This window comes from Sceloporus occidentalis, unplaced genomic scaffold, assembly GCF_023333645.1.
Source record: "Sceloporus occidentalis isolate IW3139 unplaced genomic scaffold, rSceOcc1.0.p SCAF_2, whole genome shotgun sequence".
Lineage (NCBI taxonomy): Eukaryota > Metazoa > Chordata > Lepidosauria > Squamata > Phrynosomatidae > Sceloporus > Sceloporus occidentalis.
In genome coordinates, this window is record NW_028316982.1 from 234,436,545 (window position 1) to 234,463,164 (window position 26,620).

At 40.1% G+C, this 26,620-nt stretch overlaps 1 protein-coding gene across 2 annotated transcripts; it reads left to right on the top strand.

The window, feature by feature from the left end:
- The first annotated feature begins 1,219 nt into the window (after nucleotides 1–1,219).
- Nucleotides 1,220–25,693, top strand: LOC149319839 (uncharacterized). 2 transcript variants are annotated; one of them, XM_089508177.1, is made up of 12 exons: nucleotides 1,220–1,348; nucleotides 5,360–5,403; nucleotides 6,521–6,685; nucleotides 10,615–10,740; nucleotides 14,099–14,254; nucleotides 15,575–15,710; nucleotides 16,825–16,949; nucleotides 18,835–18,966; nucleotides 20,005–20,066; nucleotides 21,284–21,311; nucleotides 22,075–22,217; nucleotides 24,274–25,693. In XM_089508177.1, exons 1-12 carry the CDS (start codon nucleotides 1,273–1,275, stop codon nucleotides 24,449–24,451), a joined length of 1,371 nt encoding a protein of 456 aa, XP_089364303.1. In that variant the 5' UTR covers nucleotides 1,220–1,272; the 3' UTR covers nucleotides 24,452–25,693. The 2 variants fall into 2 exon arrangements, with proteins under 2 accessions (XP_089364303.1, XP_089364302.1); XM_089508176.1 differs by lacking the exon at nucleotides 1,220–1,348 and adding an exon at nucleotides 1,619–1,880.
- Nucleotides 25,694–26,620: the final 927 nt, after the last annotated feature.

The window sequence follows — 26,620 nt, forward strand, 5'->3', positions numbered from 1 at the left end:
AAAATCCCCTTAAAGAGCACAGTTTGGGGACCACTGGTGCAGATAGAGCTCCACTCTGGTGCCACAACAAACTACACTTCCCAGAATTCCATGGGCAGTTAAAGCAATGTCAAGCCAGATTATTTCTGCAGTGTGCACACAGCCTTTCGAGTGTTTTGAGCGCTTATTTGGGCCTGTGCTCCCCTATATGTCCCTGAATTCCTGTGAGGTTTGTCAGGCAAAACATGCTAACAGCTGTATTTAGAGCAATCAAAGCAGCCAGATTCATAAAAGGATTGAGGAGATGGCCTTGGTGTCAGATGACAACAATTATGCTCCAATAGGGCTGAGCTTATCACACGAAGGAGAGCGGGAGTCTATCCCATGAATGCCCTGTAAAAATTGCATAATTACACGTAATGATTTCACACAAAGTCACACAAAACCCACCATTAAAGTGGTCACAAAGAAGCGTCACAATCACAGCCCAAATTGCACCGAACAAAATCTGATTTGTTGCCAGTATGTGTCTAGTCACATTTCATGTATTTTCCACAAATATTAGAGCTAGAACATATTTGTAATTTAATTTGTGACATACTTATTACAAATAAGAATTTGTAACGTGTTTGTAATGAAACATTTTGTAAGAGGAATTCTTAAAAATCTATTCAGCATGGCAGATTGCACACAAGCAAGAACTGAGCAGATACTGTTTTCACCACGGTCCAACCTTTGGTCTTCCAGATGTTTTCAGCTCCAGCTCTCATAATTCCTGACTGTTGGCCATGTTGGCTGGGGCTTCCGGGATCTGAAGTCCAAAATAAATAGAGGACCAAAGGTTGGGAACCACAGGTCTAAGCAATGGGCAATCTTCCCCCTTTCCCACACAGATTACAACCTATCAATACTGCAAAAAATATAACAAAGTAGACTCTGGAAAGCAGGTTCAATTCCTCGCTTGGCCATGAAACCCACTGGGTGACCTTGGAGAAGTCACATTCTCTCAGCCTCAGGGGAAGGCAATGGCAAACCTCCTCTGAGTAAATCTTGACAAGAAACCCCCGTGATAGGTTGCACTTAGGGTCACCAGAAGTCAGAAATGATTTGAACAGCCACAACAACAACAACAAAGTACCAGCGTCATATTCCATATAGTTTTAGATGGGGGGGCGGGGGGGAGACAAATCCTGATAATCTTTAAGAACTGGTTTTCTTGGAACAGTCCATAAAGCTACTGACATATATGTCTTTGTACCTTTAAGGCGATATACAGTGAATGGAGTATTCTCCATGGATGTTTCCCAGCCTCACTATGGACTAGTTGTGTGGTTTGGTCAATGTATCTGTGCCCTGCGCAGAGAGAAAGGTGAGACATTAAAATAAATAAATACAAATTCTATTACTAAGATAGGACAGATAGATCCACTGTGAAATTGTTAAAATTACCTTTGGTTATTGCAAACTGACTTTGATGAGACTGGGCAAGTAGTTAGTTCCCCTTTAAGTAAAGCTAGTTACATTAAAACACACATGCACACACCTGGTGGGCCCCTTTTATGAACAAATAAAAGGGCTCCCAGGATGGTGTTTTTGTTGTTGAGTTGTAAGACTTTTTTAAGAACAATACAACACAACAATGATAGGGGGGAGAAAACCAGGTAATACAATCATTTATACAAAGGACCCCACAAAGGTCTCGCTGGCTGAATTTCTGAGATATTATGAGCAGCCCATAAGTGAAGAACAGGCATGGGCTATTTGTTTCCAGGCTTGCTGTAAAATGAAACAGATTTTAGACCAAGGACTGGATTCTGTATTACCCATCATAACCTTGGATGTTGACAACCTGTACATCCATTCTGATGGTAGTGTGTCCTTCACTCTGCAACATGATTTTGGTAAGAGTAAATTTGGGAATTAACTTAACTTTGTCCAGTTTGCAATATGTGTGTTCTTAATTCTACAGTACTTTGACATTGTACCTCTTTCCTAATCGCTATAGTTCTTTCACACACTATTTCTTATCTTAACTAAAGATTTAACTACTATTGTCCTTAGCTTTGAGTAAATTTCTTTACCAGATCTAAATAGTTGTACAGTCAGATTATTATTGATATTTGAAATTAAGGAAATAAAATGTAGAACTACAGAGTACTGCAAACATATGAATGGCTCTCATTACAAAATATAAATGCTGTGATAGCACAGTGTGGCCTAATTTGTTTTCGTTACCTTTTGCAAAACTAAGGAGGATAAGGAAAGCTTCCAAAAAGATTCTGTTTGAATCTGTAGTGAAACAGTAATTAAAGCTAATCCTATGATGGCTTTTGCTTAAATCTAAATAATTCATTTAAGTTTGGTAGAATATGGTAGCTTTGATTCCTGTGCAAACTAGAGCTTGGAAACATTATTTTTGGACTATAGGTCCTAGCATCTCTCAGTGCTGGCTGGAGGCTTATTACACCCACATAATTTACTTTCCCAGATTTTGGCTTAAATACATAGTCAAGTCAGCAATTCTATTGTACAAGTGTATTGCTTTTTGTACTCAACAGCTTTTATTTGTTTATTTACTTATTATTCTGCTTTTCCCCCAGCATGGACTAAAGCTGATGGTCTCTTATTTGTGGCTATGGTGAAAATTTCTAGCTACTGGTTGAAAGAACATCAGTGAAGGTCTCACCACATGTTGATGAAAAATGTCTACTCTGGCACTCACCTTGATTTTATTGAAATGCAGTCTCATAGACCCACATGACTGGTAACTTTTGGCCCGTAAAGACAGGCCAAAATAAAGCTGCTTCGGGTCATTTTGGAGGCATGCTGTTTAAATTTCACATGCGTCTTAAGAGGCCAGAAGCTGCGCCAAAGCTGCACTCCAGTCCTTAGGACTGGAGCACGGCTTTGGTGCGGCTTCTGGCCTCTTAGGATGCATGCATCATTTAAACAGCATACCTCCAAAGTGAACCGAAGCAGCTTTAATTTTGGCCTGTCTGTACGGTGTCTCTGATAAGGCAATGGAGCTTCTGTAACCAAATCATTTACTGTACCATCACTGCAGAACATCCTTGTCAAAATGGGAAGGTTTAGGATATTAGAGGGAGAATATAGAATTTATTTATTTATTTATTTATTTATTTATTTATTGGCTTGCTACCCCATCTTTCTCCTCTGATGGGATCCCATCATTCCTTCACACTTAGACCAATCCAATCTAGGTGTATATTACTATTGCTATAGAATTATTCCATTTTTCAAAAATGCAAAATTATTCACAGTGCTGTTAACATTCACTTCCTGAGAATATTGCATTAGCATAACATACAATTATATTAGTTCTGAACTTATTTGTTTCTGTTCTACAAAGTAGGAGGAAAGAGGGTCTTGGAGATGTCCCATCTCAGGTTCAGCATGAGTCAGGGTGCAGTTAACAATAACAAGAAAGGCATGATATTTAAGCATAATTCTCTTTGCCTTCCTCTGAGACTGAGATAATGTGACTTGCCCAGGATCACCCAGTTGGTTTCCATGGCTGGACAAGGATTTGAATCATGATCTCTCAAGAGTTGTAGTCCAACACTCAAAGCAGTACACCAAGCTGGCTGAACCTTGGATAAACAGTATATGGTTGGCCCTCCATATCAGAAAATCAGCTATCTGCAGATTGGAGCATCCACAGCCATAGTTGTCAATGGCAATGCATGCTTTCAGCCACGCTTACACAGCCAGGCACACATCAGTGTCCACTGATGATAATGCAACTTGAGGTCCTGTGATTTGACAAAAAAAGAAAAGAAAAAAAAGAGGCCACAGTGTGATTTGTATGGAATTTGCATGTGTTATATGGAGATTTGGAAAGCAGAATTACTATACATCTCGCCAAACTGAGGAACAGTGCGACAGCATTCTGTTTATTTGCTGTTCAGGTGCTTACTGTTGATGGGCACAGGAACGTAGCCAAGGGGGGGTGTTCTTGGGGTCCGGACCCCCCTTTCCGTTAGAAAAATGAATGGTTCATGCTGCTGCACTGCCGCACCCAAGCCCCAATATAATGGCGGCACTTAGTCTGGACCCCCCCCCTTCCTAAAATCCTGGCTACATCCCTGATGGGCAACTTCAAGGATCCTGCTTTGCTTTCTTGTTTTTTTTTAATCAATAAAATGGACTTGGATTGGACAGCCTTTTTAATAGATGTCATTTGCCCGTTGTAAATAGAATGCATGTCCAGCCTAAACCAGGAGATCATCACAGATGGCATTTAAACTTTGATTACAGTAATAAAATAGTGCCTTTGCAAATATTTATAACATAGCTGCTATGTCTCCCAAGTGTGACTAGGGCATCCTTTTTCATTGACAGGGAAAACCTGTGGAATGTCGCTCTGGGGAAGTTGTGAGATTTGCAAGAACATGGTGTCAGAAGTCCAAAACACACTGCAGAAATAATCCAGTTTGAGACCACTTTAACTGCTCTGACTCAATTCTAGGGAATTCTGGGAACTGTAGTTTTGTGAAACATTTAGCCTTCTCTATCAAAGATCTCTGGTGCCACAATAAGCTACAATTCCCAGGATTCCCTAGAACTGAGCCAGGGCAGTTAAAGCGGTCTCAAACTGGATTATTTCTGCAGTATATTTTAGACTAGTGTCTCCTCTTCCTCTGCTCTGTCCCCCTTTCTCCTCACCATTACCATGTATCCTGATCTACTTTTTAAAAAAAATTATTTAAAAATTTTAAATTATATTACCAGAATGCAGAACTGTGTTTAGAAAAGTAAAAAAAAAAAAAAATAATTAAAAAGAAAGGCATGCTGGCTATGACATGGAAGGCAAGGGAAAGTTAGGAAAAGAAAGTGATGGCAGCAGTAGCTCAGGTCACTATTGTGAAGACTTGTGATAATGGCTGTTCACAAAATGGTATGTTTGCATTTTCATTAATATAATGATTTCAGCAAGGACAGGACTCATGTGATAACGTCCCCATGTATTCAGTAGTATTTACAACGCAATCACCTAAATTCTTAGTTTTGACTAGAGTAGATCCATTGAAGCAATTAGATATATCTTTGTGTTAACTCACCATTCAGTAATTGATTGAATAGGTCTACTCTACTCTACTCTAAGCGAAGGCTGGGTGGTTATATACATCTATCCTCCTCTGCCTGGCCATCTTCCCAATGGCTATGCTGGCTTTTGCTACTATAGACATTTACTCAGGAGAAAGTGACATGTTTTGGTATCAGTTTATTTTATATCAGTTTAATTTCAGAAGAAGAGAGATTTTTTATCAGGGAAAAATATTAATTTCCACATGTAACATCGGGTGGGTATTTAAGACCATAGGAACTTACAATTTATTTTTCTTATTTTTTGTTTCAGATACTCACATTGGTCTAGAACAAAAAGATGCCTTAGAAGAAAAGGTAAAGCTTTTGCATTTAATTTAGCCTTCACTATTAACATTAGGTCTAGCATAGTAAACTATCCCAGCATAGCTATTTTATTTGGACTGCTTATTAATTAAGGTATACATTTCTGTCTTCTTTACACTGTCCCTGGAAGAAATAATTGCAAAATATTGGATTAAAATTAATAATTTGAAACAACCAGAGTAAAGTCCTCTCTGAGTGACAGAAGGAAGGGAGGAGGCACCTATGTGTTTAAGTAAAGAGGGACTGCATAAGTAGGCTTTTACAAATTCTTTGTAAATGTAACCTCTGTGGTGAATGGACGTTTTGGTAATGGGAGCTCTGGTATCCTTTAATATAAATTAACTTTCTTTTGCCATCTTCCAATAGTATAGACTGCAAACTGAAAGCCTATGGGCTCCTCCAGATCAGGGAAATCTATGTTAGGAAGGTACAGTATTTGTTGATGTAGTTCTCTGTGATGATGATGATACATTTTATTTATAGCCCGCCTCTCCCTACGGATCAAGGCGGGTTACAACAGAAAAAATAACAATAAAATAAAATATCCATTTATAACCCAAGTTTAAAAATAAACCCCTACCCCAAATCCTCCCAACCTAAATGATATCCTCAGGAGAGAACCAAGTGGTGAAGGAGCCTTGAGAGGGCGAATGTTTGCCATCCTTCTCCTCCACCACCTGGTTCTCTCCTCAGAAGAAAGCTGGATGGCGAAGGAGCCTTGAAGTCCTTCCATATCCTTTGGGCCTCCCAAAATCCTTTGGTGGGTTGCAAGTGGCCCCTGGGCTCTATGTTGTGCAGGCCTGCCCTATATGCTAGGAATGCTCCAGAAGCATCAGCAGCAATGAGTCCCACCATATTCCTCTCTTGATCTTAATATGGCCCTCCAGGCACAGGTGTTAACCCCAACTATTCCCAAACACATAAACTTCAGCCCAGTAGACAATGCTGTGGCTGCAGAGTCACACTTTTATGTAATGTGACGCTAAAACAAATTTGTGTATTGCTTATAAGTAAGCAATAGCAAGTCCATTTCTATACCACTTACCGATGTACTGTAAGCAATCCTGGTAGCAAGAATTAAGGTGGTTTCTCTGGACTTCCTTTGCAGCTGGCAGAATTGCTGGGAAAGCTCATCTATAAATCTTTGGATTGGGGAATTGAGAGTCATATGGAGAGAGAGCTGAGTGAGTCCCTGGAGAAGCTAATATGTTTTATGCTTAAACTGAACACAGAGACCACAAAAACAGCCATTGCTCTCCAAGATATAATCAAGGTGATATTTTTCTTTTACTGTTTTCCCAGTTCTACAACTTCAGGTGTTCTTTAACTTAGTACTGAAACGCCAGTGTGTTCTGAGGGCAAAATATTTGTATTAATATTTAAAGACAGTTTAAAGCTTAAGACTTAAATATTCACTATATGATAAAAGGAGGACAAGAAGAACAAGCAAACTAGCTTATGCAGGAGGCCTTAATAGCACTGCTGGCTTTTTATGCAGGATAAGATGCTGATTAGGTAGGGAGAAAATGCCATTGCTTGGATTTAAATTTAGCACTGTTAAAAATTATCACAAATTACTGCTGTACCAATATACCTATATTACTGCTGAAAGATACTGTCTTCATTGTTATTTCGTACTGGAATTTCTATGCCAACAGTGTAAAGGTAAAAATGTTTGGCTGTGCATTCAGACATGTTGCAACAGAACAGGGGATTGGATTCTGCATCATCCAGACTGGTTGCCATGGGATGGGGGAAAGAAGTGCTATTTGGCCCATGGTCTCTTTTGATGAGATAAAAAATGAGAGCAGAAAAGGATGTAGAGCCAAGTGCAAGAAATGTGGGTATCACTGGAATTAAAACATTAATGGGGAAAAAAATCTGGTATAAACAAATAAGTAAACAAAAAAAAAAAACAACCCACCAGATTTCTTTTGTTTTTTTTCCTTTAAGAAAACCATTTCCTGCAACCCTGTTGCAATATGATCCCTAGTGCCTCTTCCTTTTCTGAACCCAGCTTCTATATCTGGCATTTTTCACCCCATATGTGGCAAAAGTCTTTGGCCTGTTACAGACTGCCAAAAGAAAGCGGCTTCGGGTCTTTTTGGAGGTATGCTGTTTAAATGATGTGTGGGTCCTAAGAGTCCGGAGGTCGCGCCAAAGCCACACTCTATTCCTAAGCACTGGAGTGCAGCTTTGGTGCAGCTTCCAGATTCTTAGGGTGCATGCATCATTTAAACAGCATACCTCCAAAGAGACCCGAAGCAGCTTTATTTTGGCAGTCTGTAACAGGCCTTAGTTGTAAAATTTGAGCCTTGCTTTGCTTGCACAAGAAATTAATGCAATAGTGCTGCGGTTACTGTAATTGAAAATTTCCAGTCTCTGAGCCATTGGCCTGTTACAGACAGCCAAAATAAAGCTGCTTCGAGTCACAGTGGAGGTATGGTGTTTCAATGATGCATGCGTCCTAAGAGTCCAGAAATCGCACCAAAGCCACGCTCCAGCCCTAAGGACTGGAGCGTGGCTTTGGTGTGGCTTCTGGACTCTTGCATCATTGAAACACCATACCTCCACTGTGACTCGAAGCAGCTTTATTTTGGCTGTCTGTAACAGGCCATAGTTCTGTTTTCCATATTTGTTGACAGGCTTTGGTTAAAATCTTAGTCTGGTGAACAGTACGGTGCATTTGGGGAAAAAATAACTGAATTAAATATTATAAAACCAATAGGACAGTAAACACCAGCAGCATAAAAGAGTTGGAACTCATATAATGTAAAAAGCTTAGGAAATCAAATTAGTACAAACTGGTACCATCCTAACTAATTGCTACATTATAAATGTTTCCACATATATTTAACTCATATGTGATAGGGAAACACTGAAAAAGGCCACTGATGTTGTCACATTTGGAGAGATGAGGAGATGAAAACCACTACGTGGGTTGATAGGATAATGCATGAAGTTATGCTAGATACAGCTATGACTTCAAGATATCATATTGATAAACCTTGTTCTTAGTTCTGGTCTTTTTCCATGTGATTCTCACACTGCAGTTTGTAGCCAAGGGTCACTCTAACGGAACTTTACTTAGTTCACTTTATTGGGTCAGCTACAAGGACCCTCAAGACCGTTTCCCTTATGTATACTGAGAGAAAAGGATTCAAAGTAATATTGAGGAAGCAGAATTCTCTGAATAAAGTATGTCTTTTATTAAGGAGGGAAATCACACAACAATCCACATTCACTCACATGTACATGCCAGGACTAAAGAAATCAGGATTTAGCTTGGAATAGCTGGAGGCTGAACTAATGGCGATACTTACACAAGACGAGGCTTGACTCCAGATCCATTTGTGAGGGGGATAGCGTGGGATACAGCAATTCGGGTGAGCAGAAGGAGGAACACATATATCCGGACCAGTCAGAGTTCATGGTGACAGAGTGTCCCTATGCCTTCCGACTAGCCCACTGACAAAGAATTTTGGGGATCTTTTATAAGCATGTCCTACATCAAAGGGAATCAAATCTGCCTTGTAAGAGATTGCTTGATCTGGCATTGTCTGGGTTGAGAATTAAGTTGTAAATCAGCCTTATCGAGGATGTCCGGCAAAACATCATGCCTCAATTGCCTGTCTTCCTGACTTCAGAGGTATTAAAGTTTCTCATTTCCAACTCCCAAACTATTCTGTTTGATGTGCATCTGGGGTAGTGTAGACATGCTCCCACACATCGGGGATCATGTTTGCCCAGAGTACACTATCCATTTGGGGCCATAGAGAAAGCACACACACCAAAATTCAGAAGATTTCGGCTTACCGTAACAAGTTCCTGCCTCAGCTATGGGACTTTAGAGAGGTCCAAATAGTGTTGTCATCATTTGCAACCATCAGGGATGTAGCCAAGGGGAGGGGGGCTGTGCGGTCTGCCCCTCCCCCTTCCATTAGATACAATGAATGACAAGCACTGCTGCACCGCCATGTCCAAGCCCCATTATAATGGTAGCACTTAGTCTGGACACCCACCCACCCTTCCCAAAATCCTGGCTAGGTCCCTGCAACCATCATCAGATTTCCCACTACTTCCATCTTGTTTTCTTTCCAGAGAAAATCTGTGGAGGAAATGATGGAGCAGCTGTATATTCTTTTAGCTGTGACAATGACAGCCCTCTTTCTAGAAGCACACTTTGTCTGTGGATAGCATTTTCCAACTAGATGTATTGCTTTTCTTTCACATATGTAAACTTCTGCTTGTCCATCTCGCATTTCTTTTTCTCTATGGCAAAAAGCGAATTGCTAAATATGGAGACATTCTTCACTTGGGCCTTCCATGCCAGTTCTGATGGACTGAAGACAAAATATTAGTCTCTTATAGCCTGTTGTGATCTCCCACAATGTGCACTGGGTCTATTGCCTTCTTGTTCCCCTCTTTTTGTTTACTAGGGCCACTTTCAGACTACCCCATTATAGCAATATAGCCATAGCAAGTACATTTCTACACCACTTAGGTGATTTACAATGTGTAAGCTAATTGCCTCCAACAAGCTGGGTACTTATTTTAGCAATCTTGGAAGGCTGAGTCAACTCTGAGCCCCTGGCTGGTATTGAATTCACAACCTTGTGGTTTGTGAGTGTGTGGCTGCTTTACAGGCATACATTATACCTTATAGTAATATGATCCCATTTTAACTACTATGGCTGCATACTATGGAATCCTGCTTTTTTAGCTTGGTGAGGCACTTGAGATCTTTGACAGAGAATTCTAGATGCCTCTCCCTAAACACAAAATATCAGGATTTGATAGACTGGAACCATGCTAGTTAAAGCAGACTCATAGTGCTCTAACTCTATTGTTGTTGTGTGCCTTCAAATCATTTCTGACTTGTGGTGACTGTAAAGCGAACCTATCATGGGGTTTTCTTGGCAAGAGTTGTTCAGAGGAGGTTTGCCATTGCCTTCCCCTCAAGCTGAGAGCATGTGACTTGTCCAAGGTCATCCAATGGGTTTAATGGCTGAGCTGGGAATCGAACCCTGTTCTCCAGAGTTGTAGTCCAACACTCAAACCACTTTGCTACACTAGCTAACTGTGTGCTGTAGTGTAAAAGGAGCCTTCTTTAGAACTGAGATAAATATGAACAGTCTGTTGTATTCCAGTATAAAACTTAAAGATATGAATCCAGAACTGATGGGTGACATTCCATTTCAGATATGTGAAGATCATTTTCTCAAACCTGCTGAAGCAGCCAGTCATTACACAGGGATCTGCAAACTGCTGTTTGCAGAGTACAGCGAACTTCAGAAACTCATGTTCACCATACAGAGTTGCAAAAAGGTATTAAAATGAAGAGGGAAGCAGTCTACTGTCCTTTGGTTTCCTCTGTCTCAAGCTTTTCATTCCTGCTGCCCCTGATTTAGAAACATAGCTATGCAGGAAGGTGGAAAACAGGTGCTTTATAGCTTTACAAAAAAAGCAACAACTGACAAAGGCATTTCTTTCAATTATTTTTCCAGTTTTTGGGAGAAATGGATGTGGAAGACTGCTCTCGAAAGCAAAAGGCAAAAGACTGGGTATGAGTGACTCTGTCTTCCTGCTTTCAGGCCTCATTTTTCTGTGCAGAAAACGTGACATATTATCGGACATCTGAAGCGTGTAAGCTTTTGTGCTGAACAAAATTCAAACATTTGGTGGCGCAGTGATTAAATGCCTGTACTGCAGCCACTCACTCAAAACCATAAGGTTGCGAGTTCAATATCAACGAAAGGGCTCAAGCTCAACTCAGGCTTGCATCCTTCCGAGGTTGCTAAAATGAGTACCCAGGTTGTTGGGGGCAATTAGCTTACACTTTGTACAGGGATGTAGCTAGGATTTTTGGAAGGGGGGTCCAGACTAAGTGTCACCATTATAATGGGGCTTGGGTGTGGCGGCGCAGCAGCACACACCATTCATTTTTCTAATGGAGGGGGGGTCCAGACCCCAAGAACCCCCCCCCCGGCTACGTCCCTGCTTTGTAAAGCGCTTAGGGAGTGCTTAAGTGCACTGATAAGCGGTATAGAAATGTACTTGCTCTTGCTATTGCTAATTGGCTTCCTTGCTGACACAGGTTAACCTAGCTCAGTGATGGCGAACCTATGGCACGCGTGCCAGAGGTGGCACTCAGAGCTCTCTCTCTGGGCACATGTGCCATCGTCCCAGCACACAGTTTGCCAGAGTTTGTTACTAGAAAGCCAGAGGGACATGCAATAAATAAGTGGGTTTTGGGTTGCAGTTTGGGCACTCGGCCTCTAAAAGGTTCACCATCACTGACCTAGCTGCTATAGATACTATGATGCCCATTGTTTGTTTCCCAAGTTGGGAGGGGGGGAAGAGCTCAGGGGCAACACAACACAAATTTAAGCCTAATCTTAAAAGTGCTGATTTAGAACAGAGATTGATCCTGATTGTGGCTCCCCAATTGAACTGCAGATCCCATAGCCACCAGCGATGAAGCATCATAGCAGTCACAGCCACAAAGCTTCATGAGGGAAGAAGAAAAATTAGAAAGCACATATCACTGGGTGTAAACTTTCATATCCATTAGTTAGCCTCAAAGGTGCTACAAGATCTGTCTTATACTGATACAAACTAACCCAGTTATATCTTTGAATTATCCATCATATGCCACATAGGGAAATAGCACTATCTATGTATGTTAGTTATTATTATAAATTTGTTTTGGTTTTGTACAAAACAATTTCCATAAACAATTTTTAAATTGGGGGGGGGGGGGGGGGAATTAAACAAAAACATACTGAAGGCCACAATTGGCCTCTACTAATTCAGAAGTCTCAGTCAGTTTATTGGGATTTACACCTAAATATGTATGCCTTGCTTTGCTGCCTAAGTTTTCTAATTGTTTCTCATTAAATAGACACAAATCCTTCTCACATATCTTCCCATCCTGGGGCCTTGCCATGCACCAACAGACCAATACACAGATAACATATAAAACACTTGGTCTCAACCAAGGGTCACACAGTATATATACCCCATACACCTCCATGCCACCATTCTCTGAAGGTGCCAGCCACAGATACAGGTGAAATGTCAGGAATAAATTCTTCTAGAACATGGCTACATAGCCCACCCGCCCCCCAAAACTAGTATGTTTTGTAAATATTTTTCAGTTTAAGTTACTGTGATGATGCTATAAGCAGCTTACATGCACTCCTTAAACTCATGGCACTCTTAAAAAGGAAAGGGAGGACATTAGCTCTTTATTGTCTCTTAGGATCAGATGCAGTGACATTACAGAGCTGATACCACCTCTTTCTCCTACATCTATTTTAGATCTCAGTACATTCTTCTCTGCTAAATAGTGGCTTAGGTCTCAGCCCAACTACACCTGTTAATATATCATAAAACAAAACAAGCTTTCAAATAAGCAAAACAGTAAGGCTAATATAATGCCTTAGTACTAATGGGCAATTCACATAGGGATTCTCTCCCCACTTCTCTTTACTAGCATTTAAGCATATTTTTGTATTTATGAGCCCATTATAACCTTATAATTCTACTTCAGCTGCCATGGCTGCAGCCTATGCACTCCTGGAGTTTGTAATCTCTTGAAGCACCAGAGCTTTTTGGCTGAGAATTCTAAACATCGGTCTCTATGCAAATCCCATGATTCCATAGAATGTTGTCATGGCTGTCAAATGGGATCATAGTGCTATAATTGTGTAGTTCCCAGTTGACATATGGCAACCCCATGAATTTCATAGGGTTTTCTTAAGCAAGGAATACTCAGAGGTTATTTTTCCAGTTCCTTCTTCTGAAATATATCCTATATTACCTGGTACTGCGGGACGTGGTGGCTTAGCAGTTAAGACACTGACTCTGATGATCACAAGGTCTGCAGGTTGGCAGTTCAAGACCCAAGCACCACATGACAGAGTGAGCTCCCGTCATTAGTCCCATCTTCTGCCAACCTAGTAGTTTGAAAGCATGTAAAAGTGCAAATAGATAAATAGGTGCCACTTCGGTGGGAAGGTAACAGCATTCTATGTTGTCATGCTGGCCACATGACCACAGAGTTGTCTTTGACAAAGCTGGTTCCCTCAGCTTAGTAAGGGAGATATACACTACCCTACATTGGACACAACTTGACAAACTTGTCAAAGGGGAGACCGTTTACCGTTTAACCTGGTATTTGTTGCCAGTCTTCCATCTAAGTACAGTGGACCCTTGTTATCCACTGGGGTTTGGTTCCAGGAACCCCTGTGAATAACAAAATCTGTGTATGCTCAAGTCCTTCTTTAGAATATTTTCAAGTCATGGATGCTTGAATCCGTGTATAAAAAATCTATGGATAAGGAGGGCCAACTGTATTAACTAGAGACAACCCTGCTCTAAGACAATGATAAGCTCCCTCTGAACAAATCTTACCAAGAAAACCCCATGATAGGCTTGCCTTGGGGTCACCATAAGTCAGAAATGACTTGATTGAATATAACAAAAACAACAACTCTGCTTTGCTCTCAAGATCAGATGGGATTTGGTTCCTTTAGGGCATTTAGGCCCTGTAGACTAGCTGCCTGCTGTAAAATGTAAAAGCCTTAAGACTTTCTGTATAGCATTCATGTGCCATGTTAAATGTCAGATGATAATCCATATGGGCTGAGATGTCATATTTAGTTTGTCTTTCCCATTTTAGGTTGGCTTGTGGCAGAGTGTACTTGGCGACTTACAGAAGGGGGTGAAGTTGCATAAGGTCATGGAGCAACGCAAGCGACTTCCTGAAGAGGGTACACATTTATTATATAACACAGTGGTGGATGATATAAAAAATAAACGCTATACGCTCCACAAAGTAAGTAATGCTTATCAGATGATAAAGCTTTGTATTTACAACCTTTAGTATCTATTTATTACCAACAATTGCTTGAGAAAAATGTTTCTATTTTAAACTCACTTTCTAAACAAAGTGTGTGGGCCGTGAATTGAAAGCCCTATTTTGTAGCCCTGTGATCCTCCAGGGGCTGTTATGAACTTCCATCCCAAATGAAACTGAAGTGACCAGTAAAAGATAGCTATAGAAATGCCTATACTGTATAAAAATCATCAGCTTTAACCTTTATCACTGAATATAGGAGAGAAAGACTTCAGTTCTAGAGTAAAGTTACATCCTGCTTTAGGAAGATGCAGTAACAAAATTAAGCAGTAGTATCCTGCACACCATAGAATCATAGAGTTGGAAGAGACCGCACGGGCCATCCAGTCCAACCCCCTGCCATGCAGGAAATCCAAATCAAAGCATCCCTGACAGATGGCCATCTAGCCTCTGCTTAAAGACCTCCAAGGAAGGAGACTCCACTACACTCCGAGGGAGTGTGTTCCACTGTCAAACAGCCTTTACTGTCAGGAAGTTCTTCCTAATGTTGAGGTGGAATCTCTTTTCCTGTAGCTTGCATCCATTGCTCCGGGTCCTAGTCTCTGGAGCAGCAGAAAACAAGCTTGCTCCCTCCTCAATATGACATCCTTTCAAATATTTAAACAGGGCTTGTTCTGTGCTTGTTCACTGTATCTGAATAATGCTCTAGTTAATTAAAAAAAATCAGAAAGGACTGGACTAAATGCTTACCTTTTATATCAGAAGATGGCAAAATGTGGCCCCTCCAGGTCATATTGGACTGCAACTCCCGTCAGCCTGACATTGGTGAGGAATGGTGGGAGTTGCAGTCTAATAACATTTGGAAGGTCACACTTTCCCACACTGGCTTTCTACCTTGGGAAAAGATGGAGTATGGCCTGTTACAGACTGCCAGAATAAAGCTGCTTCGGGTCTCTTTGGAGGTATGCTGTTTAAATGATGCATGCACCCCAAGAATCCGGAAGCTGCACCAAAGCTGCACTCCAGTGCTTAGGAACGGAGTGTGGCTTTGGCGCGACCTCCGGACTCTTAGGACTCATGCATCATTTAAATAGCATACCTCCGAAGAGACCCAAAGCAGCTTTATTTTGGCAGTCTGTAACAGGCCTGTATTTCCTTTACAACAACAGGGTCACCAGAAAATCCACTCAAATATGATGGAAAGGGCTAGCATTTCCAGTTGAAATACAGTAAAATGTTTTTTAAAATTAAGAACTAGATTCTTATCTTACTGCTGTCTAGTCTTACTTTGTTTGGCAGGCATCATCACGCAAACTAAAAGAGAGACTTTATCAGGAGCCCAGCCTGCATGAACAACTCATGAAGGAAGTGAAGAATCCACCAAAGCTTCAGGCAGCCATTACAGAGAGAAGAACCTATGATGACAATTGCAAAGGTATGCATGAAATCTAGGATCTGGGAGCCACTGTCAGTCTCTCCCAGGGCTGTACCTGGGGTGGGCTGCATCGGCCCATTTCAAAAAAAAAGTGACCAGTTACTTCTGTTCCCTTTTTTTAAAAAAAACTGCCAGGAGATGAAAACTGGTCTCACATGGGCTTTGTGAGTAAAATAGCCTTTAATGACCAGTTGCATCTCTTGAGGGGGATCTTGGGGGAGGAGAGCTATGACTGGCCATTTTTCCAGCATTTTTTCCAGCTGTGCAAACTGTTGAGTGGTTTGACTGAGGATTACACCTTACCGACCCCATATCCTGCATCACAGACGGAACATTCAGCCCTTCTCACAACCCCTGCAATATCTAATGCTTTTCAATAATCAGTTGACACTCAGCTGCCAAGAATCAAAGCCCTTCTTACCCAACTCAAAGGAAAAGCTAGGTGGATTAGTTTGAGAGCTGTATTCCCATATATTGAAATGTTCAAAGGATGTATACTGCTTGTGATGATTAGGGCCTAAACCAAAAGCAAGGAGGTCCAAAACATGGACACTCTTTGTTCTTTCTCTTTTTCTTCTCTCCCTGTTCTTTACCTTTTACGCATGAATTTCCACTCTCCCAAGAAAACTTAAAACACTCACACTTTCATGGTCTCTGCTAGTCCAGGCTTCTTATCCTAAAATTATTTCACTGGGTCTTAGATACTATACTAATAATGTAAATACACATTAACACATACACATTTTGTCAACTTATAGCCTATATACCTGGGATTCAGATTTTTAAATGCTTAGCAATGCTTCTGCATGTATGCACATGCACACACAACCATTCTCCCCAGCAGTCTTGATGAAAATAGCTATTTCTTGATGGTGTTAGCAAAAAGAGAAAATAAAATAAAATAAGTTATATCTGTTCAGCATAATGTCCTTTAAGGGGAGATTAGACAATGGAAGACAAAACAAAATTCAAGCCAGATCTGTAACCTAACAGGAGTTGAGCTGGGTAACACTTCTGGGTGTGTGTCATCATCAGCTCTGTAGAAATGCACATTACAATTTCATACTTTCCCCTTATTTATTTATTTATTTGCATTAACGTGTCTTCCCTTCAGAAAATTTTCAGAATTTTGTCTTGAATTCTCCATGTGACAGCATCTCCTCTGACATCAATACACTAGACTTTTCAAATGCTAAAAGGCCTCGGTTGAGTTGTATCACATCAGACCCAGAACCTCAGGTACCTCTTTTTTCTCTTTCTTTAAAAATAACTAATCTAATTTGTTACGGTTTTTGTCAAGACACCACTGAATAAACAGCAGTCAAGTATTTTAAAAACCAAATGAGAAAGAGATACAGAATCAACTGAAGGAAAGAATCAATCTTAATTTCTTATAGAAGTAGGAGGGAATGTGGCCTGTAAAGTGTCTCAACATATTCCTTCCATAGTTTTAAGTACCCTTGAATTCTCATTTAATACAAACATAATGCCTGCTCCTTTGTTTTCTGCAGCATTAATGAAATGCCAAATCTGGTCTGGTAAACTGAGCAGCCTATATTCCTATTCAGGTGTTGTTAAGAGTGGCAAAACAGGATGAAGGACGTGACCACAGCAAAAGCTCTTTCCCCTGACATTGGATCACTACACAACTCCATTCTCTCAACCCACCTGTGGGCCATCCATGTCTAGAGGACAAATACCAGCAGCAGGGAAGATTTCATTCATACATTTTTCTGTAAGGAAGCATCCATGAAGCCCAGAACCCAACCTAGTCAAGGTTCTGAATTGTATAGAAGCCCCCCATGTATGTGTGAGGCTATATTAATGATGCTTCCATAGGGGTTATGTGTTGGCAATCCACCAGATGAAAGGATCAAATAGCCATTTTAAATATACTGACAACCCAAGGCCACTACCTCCAGAGGCACTTAACTGGATGGCTGGGCCTGCACTCAGCCTCCAGCTGCCTACCCCTGTCATTCTGAGCAGCTGTCAGGTGCTGGGGGAATTCCTTAGTGCGGCTGAATGCAAGTTGTATTGTTACATACTATTATAGAAAAGGGAAACAACAGTTACATCATTGTGAGGCTCCTCCAATTCAAAATGATATCCATGTTAAATTGAAAATTTGAATGATGCCCCCCTAGATCATATGGCTAAACTTTTTAAAAAGAAGAGGTGTAGTAGTAATAACAAACTTCAAATACCATCATCTCACTTGGCCTTGTTGACAATTTCATCTTCCAGGAGATGGAAGAAGCAATATGGGGGTCCACAATTCTAGGCATGAATATCACCAAGAGACAACGAGTGATGGAAGGAGTAAGAACTCTTGGAGGAAATGACTATACCCACTTGGGATATGTCATATGGAGGAAAGGAAAAAAAAAAGGGGGGGGGGGTAATCAGACATTCACTTTGGATTTTAAGAAAGCTAAATTAAAAAAAAATGTAAGGAAATACTAAGAGACATCCCTTGATCAAAAATATTAGCTTTATATTCACATGGATTTTATGGTTACAGCTTAGCAGATGGGCTGGGGGACAGTGTCCGTTGGATGACATGGATTATCTGATTTCAGATCTGTTCCTCATGCCAGGCCAACACCATTCAGCTGAGTAAATTGTGGCTTTGTGTTCTGTTTTTATCACTAAACCACAAAGACAAAAACTTGGTGCCACCTATCGTCTTTCATGTTCAAATATCCTGGAGATTTTACAAAGTCTGGAAAATTAAAGATTTCCTTAACACTCCAAGACTAAAAATATTTGTACCTCTAATTAAGAAAGCAAAGAAGAGAAGATTTTTGGGAGGGCATTAAGACACCATAGATAGGGTACTTAATTTACATAACTGCTGATGAAAGCAATAAAAAGGGCAATTGCCTTTTACAAATTGTTGAATGTTCATCTTGTTAGGATGTATTAATTCTGGTGTCTATTCTGACTTGGGAGGGGAATATAGGAGTTCTGCGTTTATAGAAAAATGTTCATAAATGTTCCAAAGCAGCATCTGTGAGTTTCTATACTTGAAGCAAAGACTAAACTTTGTCATTCCATATTAAATACCTGAAATACTCTTGTACAGACATCTGAATACTGTTTTAATGTCCTTAATTTCTAGCCATTGCCTACCAGTAATCAGAAAACATCTACAAAATTATCATTACCAGCCATTGCAGATATGATGAGAACAAGATATTCAGAAATAACAGATTCCAGCCAAAGAGACCAATGTGTATCTTCAAGGGCTGAGGTATGGCCTAATATGAAGAAGTACTCGATAGCTGGTTGTCCAAGATATTTATTAAAAGCATTTATTAAAAGATATATGAGAATATATTTCCTTTTGTGAAACAATTATCCATCATTGCCTTGTCCTGATCACTGAGCTATCAAGAAAGAAAAGACATTTGAGTATTTAAATAATATGTTTTTATGCAAGAAAGAGAGGGGGGGGGGGGACAGAGAGAGAGAATCCACAGCAATAAAAAGTGACCCAACAAAATAACTGAAATCATATTAGAGATAAAACAAACAGCTAAAACTGAAAACCGAACAGGTTCCAATTTTGGGGTGAAGGAAAGAAGCCTGTTGTGCCACCACTCTGTGTCCCTGCAATAAAAGACAACTTGCAATCTCACATAATGTATACTTGTAAGTATAACAGGAAAAAATACAATATATGATGCCCTAGTACATGCTTTTCCATACATGATACTAAACTTACATTCAGTTTGGCAATTGTCCCTTTTTGGGAGTGCCAGTGTCTGCTTCCTGTATCATTGCTGTGTCTAGCTAATGTGGGCTTCTTACTCTAGTTTCTAATGCAGGACATAAGGCTCTTATTGTGAGCCTCATATCCTAAGCTTGAAGAAAATAGTCTTTAGCCTTGCAAAGGGCAGGACAATCCATTACAATCTAATTCCTGACATGCTTTCTTTGCTCTTTTAATCTTGGGCTTTTTGCTTACTTTATACTTTGTACAGAAAGAATAACTGTAGAATGGTATGGGATTCCTTCCCACATTTATACTCTGATTGTACTCTTGTAATATACAAGTTGTCTTTCCATCTTTTGTAATGTCTGGATGGATGCTTTCTTACAGTTATAAAACTATGGAAGACGTTGTACCTTACACTAAGTTCTGGTTTCTATTTTTTATTCCTACTTACAGTTTTCATTCTAGGTCTAGTGAAAATAAAGTAGTAGGTCTCTTATGGATTTTATAAAACCATTGAGTAGAAAATAAGCTAGTTACTGCAGTTTACAACTTCTGCCTTCTCTTCTATAGGCTTGTTTCATTTGCAGTAGCCAGCACTTTATATGGCCTTATATGTGTCATCTCTGCAGCAGGTAAGCTGAGCAAGATGGCCTTTTCAGATTTAAAATAACAACTACCAAATCTACCTGGGCAGAAATACATGAAATGCATCCCAGAGTCAAAAGAACAATAGCTACTGGCAGAATGGACTCCCTACTATCCCTGCAACATTCCTGCACAAGCTGCTCTGGACCCTCCAGGGTAGACTTAAGTGCACAAATGAATAAGCATGTTTATGTGGTGGATAGATTGAATCCAGAAAGACACTTTATAAAAGGGTTGTACTAGTAGGGCCCATTTCTAGCATTTTAACTACATTCCAAGTGGGGTTGCCAGTTTTTTTCTAAGTCCAAAAAGAAACAACTTTCTTAATTGCCTAGCCAGCTCAAAAATGGCAGTTTATGTATGTATGTATGTATGTATGTCTGCCTCACATTTCTTGAGAGTTCCTGGCTCCCATGAGGTTGAGATGAGAACCCAGAACTCTCTCGAGAGTCCTTCTTCTCAGAGTGGGACTTATGTAAGCCTGCCTCACATATTGCTTTCTTAATCAAATGTGGAGATACAAATAGGAAAAAATAGGTACCAGCTATGCTCACAACAGATGGATCCCTCCTGAGATCATTTCACTGTGTATTAAATGCTCTGGGTCAATCTGTTGTGAGCACAGGTGATGTTTCTAAAAATTGTTGTGAGTTGTGCTCACAGCAGACCAGCTCTAGAACATTTGATATACAATAGAGCCTCAGACCTGTATCTGTCTGTTGTGAGTGCAGTTGGTACCTGCACTTCCTACTGTCAGTTCTACAGGTGGCTGAAAGAGGAGTTTTAGTCAGGCATGACTTGGGGAGGGTGCTCTGCCTTGTTGGTCAGGGAGGACACCCAACATTTGGTACCATAAACCCATTTTGCTGTGTACCAAATGTTTTTTGGGTGGATCTGTTGGGAGCACAGTTGGCGGCTGCTCTCATTAAATCAAGAAATACAGGATTTGGGGTGTCCTTTATGGACCCAATGTAGGACTGGACTTCAAGCCCCTAGATATATGTAGAAAACAGGACACTTGAGAATCACAATTCCAAGGCAACTTGAAATAGATCAGACATGGAACAGAAAATCCCTAATTCACCAATCATGTAACCTGTTGTGTACCTTAATTTAGAGAAGTGCTGAGGCTTACTTTTTAATCTTTTTATTTATGTAAATAATATCCCTGCAACTGAGGTTTTGGATTTTCATTTTATTTTAGTGTGATCTGCAAGGACTGCTGTATTAAAGTAAGTTCTTTTCAAATAATTCTTGTGTGTTATCCAATTTACTCACTGATAAAATGAGTATTCTATGAATGCAGCTTTGCTTAGGAGACTTTGATAAACTTAGTATGTAGAGAGCTCTTGTAGCACCTTTGAAACTAATTGAAAGAAAGAGGTTGGCAGCATAACCTTTCATAGACTTAAATTTATGAAAGCTCATGCTGCCAACTTCTTTCTTTTAATTAGTCTCAAAGGTGCTACAAAATCTCTCTACATACTGATTCTACAGACTAACATGGCTATATTGTTACTAACAAATGACTGTTGTTTTGAAATCACACGTGTAAAAGCTGTACTCCATTGCTTGATATCTTATTTTTTACTGATATTATGAAGACTTTAATATTTTAACAATTTGTTCCTCAATTTTTTTAATGGTCTGTTCTTTGTGGTTTCCTACTTGGTTTGACAATGTTTGTTCCCTTTTTTGCCTTGTTCAGGCTTCTATATCTACCTTTTAAAATATATAAACAAAAGCTCAGCTTCTTCTGCTAGTGTATGTCATTTAAGGTAACAATGATAGAAATCTTTTTCCTCTATAAAGGACTATGTAAATTTCTTCTGTTGGGCTGGGGAGCTTGTGCCTTTCCCATGATGTTGGACTCTAATTCACATAATTCCTGACCATTGGCTGTGCTGGCTTGGAATGATAGGAGTTATAGTCCAATAAGATCCGGCCACATGTTCTGCACCAAAGGTTGATAATTGTCACAATATTCCTGTTTAGATGTCTGTGCCTGTAAGACCCTGTATACGTCTTCCGCTTAACGTCTTTGAGGTCATACGGCTAACCAAGGAAGAATATCTGGTCCTAAAAGATCAAAAAACTGTACAGCTATTGTATGAAATAGAGCACTGGGATTCCCCAAGGTAAGCACCTCCCATTAATATATCTATGCTCCCTCCCCCAAATCCCACTCCTTTGATGCTTTTGAGAAGCATAGGAATTGAGGAATTCTATGTTTTTGAGAAAATTATAATAAATGCCCGATAAAATTCTCTGCTAAGAAGACTCTCCAAATTATTCTTGTAGAGTATTTTTGCCCTTTGCATTTGATTCTGTTCCATTCATGAAAATATTATAATCTGAGGACTTCAGAAACACCAAATTTGGGAACAAATGACACATCTTCAGATTTGCTGCATTCTGAATCCAGGACGTATACATGTATCAGTGTATCAAATTTACAGAAGCTTGCAAAAGTATTTTCCCTCTGACCCTTAACTTTTCCACATCTCATTCTTCTCAACCTGGAACTGAAATGGATTTTATTGGTACTGTTACCACTTGATATACACAAGATACTCAACACCGAAGGTGCAAAGTATTTTTCTTATTGTAAAATGAAGACCAGGGCCTGTTACAGACTGCCAAAATAAAGCTGCTTCGGGTCTCTTTGGAGGTATGCTATTTAAATGATGCATGGGTCCTAAGAGTCCGGAGGTCGCACCAAAGCCACACTCCATTCCTCAGCACTGGAGTGCAGCTTTGGTGCAGCTTCCGGATTCTAAGCATGCATGCATCATTTAAACAGCATACCCGAAGCAGCTTTATTTTGGCAGTCTGTAACAGGCCTAAGTAAACAAAAATAAACTGGCATTTGGTGGTGCCCTTTTTGCTGCAACATACCTAAATAAACTCTGATACTACCTGTTGCTTCCAGAGGCCCTAAAAGTCACTGAATGAAGCCTACCTCCATGTAGTTTCGGTGCCACATGATCTCAGATTAAATATATGTTTGGAAGCCTCCAGAGTTTGTTAAAGAAAGTATTTAAGCAAACTATCTAAATTAGTTCAGAGTAAAGTTGTGCAGAAGCACTAATGGGTTATCATAAAAGATTCTAAGTTATGAGCAACCTCCCTGAACACCATTATTACAAACTGAAAGGAATATGGCTGAGCTTTGCCTTTGCCTTGAGAAGGCCATCCAGCAATAGGGTAAGTAGGGTATTAGCCAGGGAAACAATCAAATGGCCAATGGCAACCAAGAAGGAGCTAGTTATATCCACAGCTGAAACATGAAAAATAACCCATTTATCATTTATATATTCTATAAAGCTGGGCTTTATGAAACAGTGGCAAACAAATCAATATCAAAGCCCATTTGGAGTTTGCAAAACGGCTTCCACCCAACCTTATGCAGCTTGATCAATGTGCTGTGAAAAATAAGCAAAGCTTGTAGGCTACAGATGCACAATGATGACAGAGTTATCCAAGAAGAGCTGCAGTTGTAATTGCTGCCAAAAGCTTTTCTACCAACTATGGATTGTGTGTGTGCATGGGGGGAGGGAGTAAATGAATGCAATCCAAAAGTGCCAGTTTGTTTTTATTAATTTAGCTTCTGAGATCAGGCAAGATCGGTCATGTTGAGAGTGGTGTGGCCATGGGACACAATAAAAAATAATATATATTTTTTACCTTTAATTTTGAATGTTGTAATAGTTTGAGCCTTGGACTACAACCCTAGAGGCCACTGAGTGACTTTGGATGAGTCACTCACTCTCAGCTCCAGAAGCTCCTGTGATAGATTTTCCTTAGGGTTACCATACATTGGAAATGACTTGAAGGCACACGGCAACAACAACAATCTTGTGTATATCAAATGGTAAAAATATCAATTAAGAGAATATGCAGGTACATATATCCAGGTTGTAACACAATAAAAAGTGTGAAAGTCAAAGTGGGGGGAAGGGAGACTATTTCTAGAAGGCCTGTTAAAGTATAGTCAGATGGATTCTATCAGCCACTGTTGAGCCCCTAATATGGTACCTGTATTGTCTTTTTCTTGGAGATTAGACAGCTATCTACCTACTTTAATTTAAACAGTCGTAAAGTCATACTCCACTTTTCATTTATTGCATTTGGGAGGTGTCATGGTCTCTAGAAATGTTTGAAAATACTCTGAATTCTCCTTATACCTTCCAGAGTTCCTCTTGTGTTTGAACCCCGTTGTGTATTGCCACCCCTTGCCGCTCGTACAAAAAGCATGATGGACTGGCCTTCTATGGACATCTGTACAAAATGTGAACAATATATTTTGGAGATCCTCTCCCAGCAGTCTCCCTGCAGAAAAAGATCCTTGTCATTGACTAAACTTGAATAATCTTCCTTCTCTTTTGCAACATATGATAATGTAAATAAGTAACCTGAAAGGTCTAAAACAAAAAACCTCTGCTAGTTGTTTCCTCCTCTGTTACAGTCCTAGGGCAAGATGCTGAAGGACCAGATGCTGTAAACGTAATTGGAAAGCTCCTGAACTTTAGAAACAAAAATGCACCTTACTGATGTCATTACATGACACAAATAAATATTGAACCATTTTTGCACATCATGCCTTTTAACATACTATCTCTTTCACTTTGCCACCTCTTAAAACCAAGCTTCAAGGATGCGATGTTGAAGTTCAGTCAGTGACTTCAACCATGTGCTTAGAACGCTGATGATAATGCATACACCAGACAGGGCTGACCACACTGTCTGTTCTTCACAAGCTCAAGGGGAAATGAGATTTAATCACAGCTCTAACCCTCACATTCACTCTCTTCCTGAGCATTCCACAAAATCAGTCACTAGAGAGGCACCACAGAAGTTGTCCAAGGTTTTTTATCACATTTTGTATTGTTCATTAGATTGCTTTTCCAAATATGTTTAGCTAGTACCTGGAAACCTCCAGAGCTCAGCCTATGAAAATTTATTTTATCCGAGTGTTTTTGTTTCCTGGCTTTAAACAGTATATTTCTTCCTGTTCAGAGATGAAATAATTTTGATGTTCTACAAAGACAGATTTGAAGAAATAAAGAGCATTTAGGTTACAATGTGGTAAAAAATCTGAAAAAAATTAACATGTAGAGTGTGACATTGCCGTTTGTGTGTGTTTGACAGAGAGAAGAAGGTGTGCTTATGTTTTCACCATGTAGTGTCATATGGTGGAGCAGCAGTGAACTCATGCATACACAAAACTCAGGTGGAGAAAAACTCCATACATATACCTTTTCATGCAACAACCCTTTGAAAGAGAAAAAAACCTATCTATTTGGTATGATGAATGAGTACACTGGAACCTTGTTATACGCTGGGGTTTGGTTCCAAGATCCCTGTGTATAACAAAATCCGTGTATGCTCAAGACCCATTAAATACAATGGCATAGCAAAATGGTGTCCCTTATAAAAAATGGAAAACCAAGGTTTGATATTTGAAACTTATACTTTTTTGGAACATTTTCAAACCGTGTATGCTTGAATCCGTGTATAACAAATCAGTGTATAAGAAGGGCCGACTGTATTACTGTACAAGCTGTTGGTTTATTTTGAGGGAGAGACCCTTAGTACTACTGAATTGCCAGAGTTGGAGAAATTTAATATTTAAATAAAAAACATGTTGGACGGAAGATGTCTAAATTGAGGCTTTGGTACTTTGCACATATCATGAGTTGATGTGACTCACTGGAAAGGATACTAATGCTTGGAAAACCTGAGAGGTAGTAGGAAAAGAGGGAGACCTGTTAGAGAACATATTTTCCATCTATTAGAAGGCCAACAGATTGGGGAGGGGCGTTGGAATATTCTGGCTGATAGAACTTCTATATCTGATAGGTCGTTATCACATGACTAAAATTGGAAGTATAATCCAGTGTCATCCCGAACGCAATCATGCGTATTCATGTTATTGCATGAAAAGTTAGATGTATTCGCTGCCATTCCAGACACACTCCGAATGCAATTGTGCATCAATCCAAAATTAAGTAAATTTGGTGAACTAGGGAATTCACAAATCCTATTCCCAGGCTACTTTGCATGCAATGTGATGTCGTTTGGTGTGATATGCATGTCTGCTGTGGCCCTGGTATTCCCCCGGCATCAATTCCCGTGATCCTCCGTTTTGTTTTGGCTTCCGGGGCTCCTAGGTCTTTCCTGGCAGCCGGGAGGAAAAGCAGCTGCTTTTGACAGGAAAGAGTGGTTCTCCATTCAAGCTCTCTCTCTCTCTCTCTCTCAGCCCAAAACGGTGCGCTTGGGGCTTGCCCTGCTCCTGGCCCCTTGTGTCCCTCGGGGACCTTTTTGCCACCCTCCCTCCCTTCCTTCCTCCAGGGCCAGGGACTTCAAAATAAGAGAAAAATCCCCCCCTTTTTATTAGCCCCAAAGAGTTCTTCTTCCTTCATTCCTCCTTCTTTGGGGGATGATGGAGTGGGGCAGCCTAGGGAATGGGGGGTCAGTTTTCCTCCCCTCAGGGGCATCACTCTGGGCTCACAATAAACTCCACCTCCCTCTTCTGACT

Bases quoted from the DNA above. Each gene is read 5' to 3' on its own strand.
- LOC149319839 (XM_089508176.1), top strand. From the start codon at position 1,619: ATGATAGGGGGGAGAAAACCAGGTAATACAATCATTTATACAAAGGAC. The intron at 18,967-20,004 runs GTATGGCCTAAT...TCTCTTCTATAG, and splicing joins GTGTATCTTCAAGGGCTGAG to GCTTGTTTCATTTGCAGTAG. The intron at 20,067-21,283 runs GTAAGCTGAGCA...ATTTTATTTTAG, and splicing joins ATGTGTCATCTCTGCAGCAG to TGTGATCTGCAAGGACTGCT.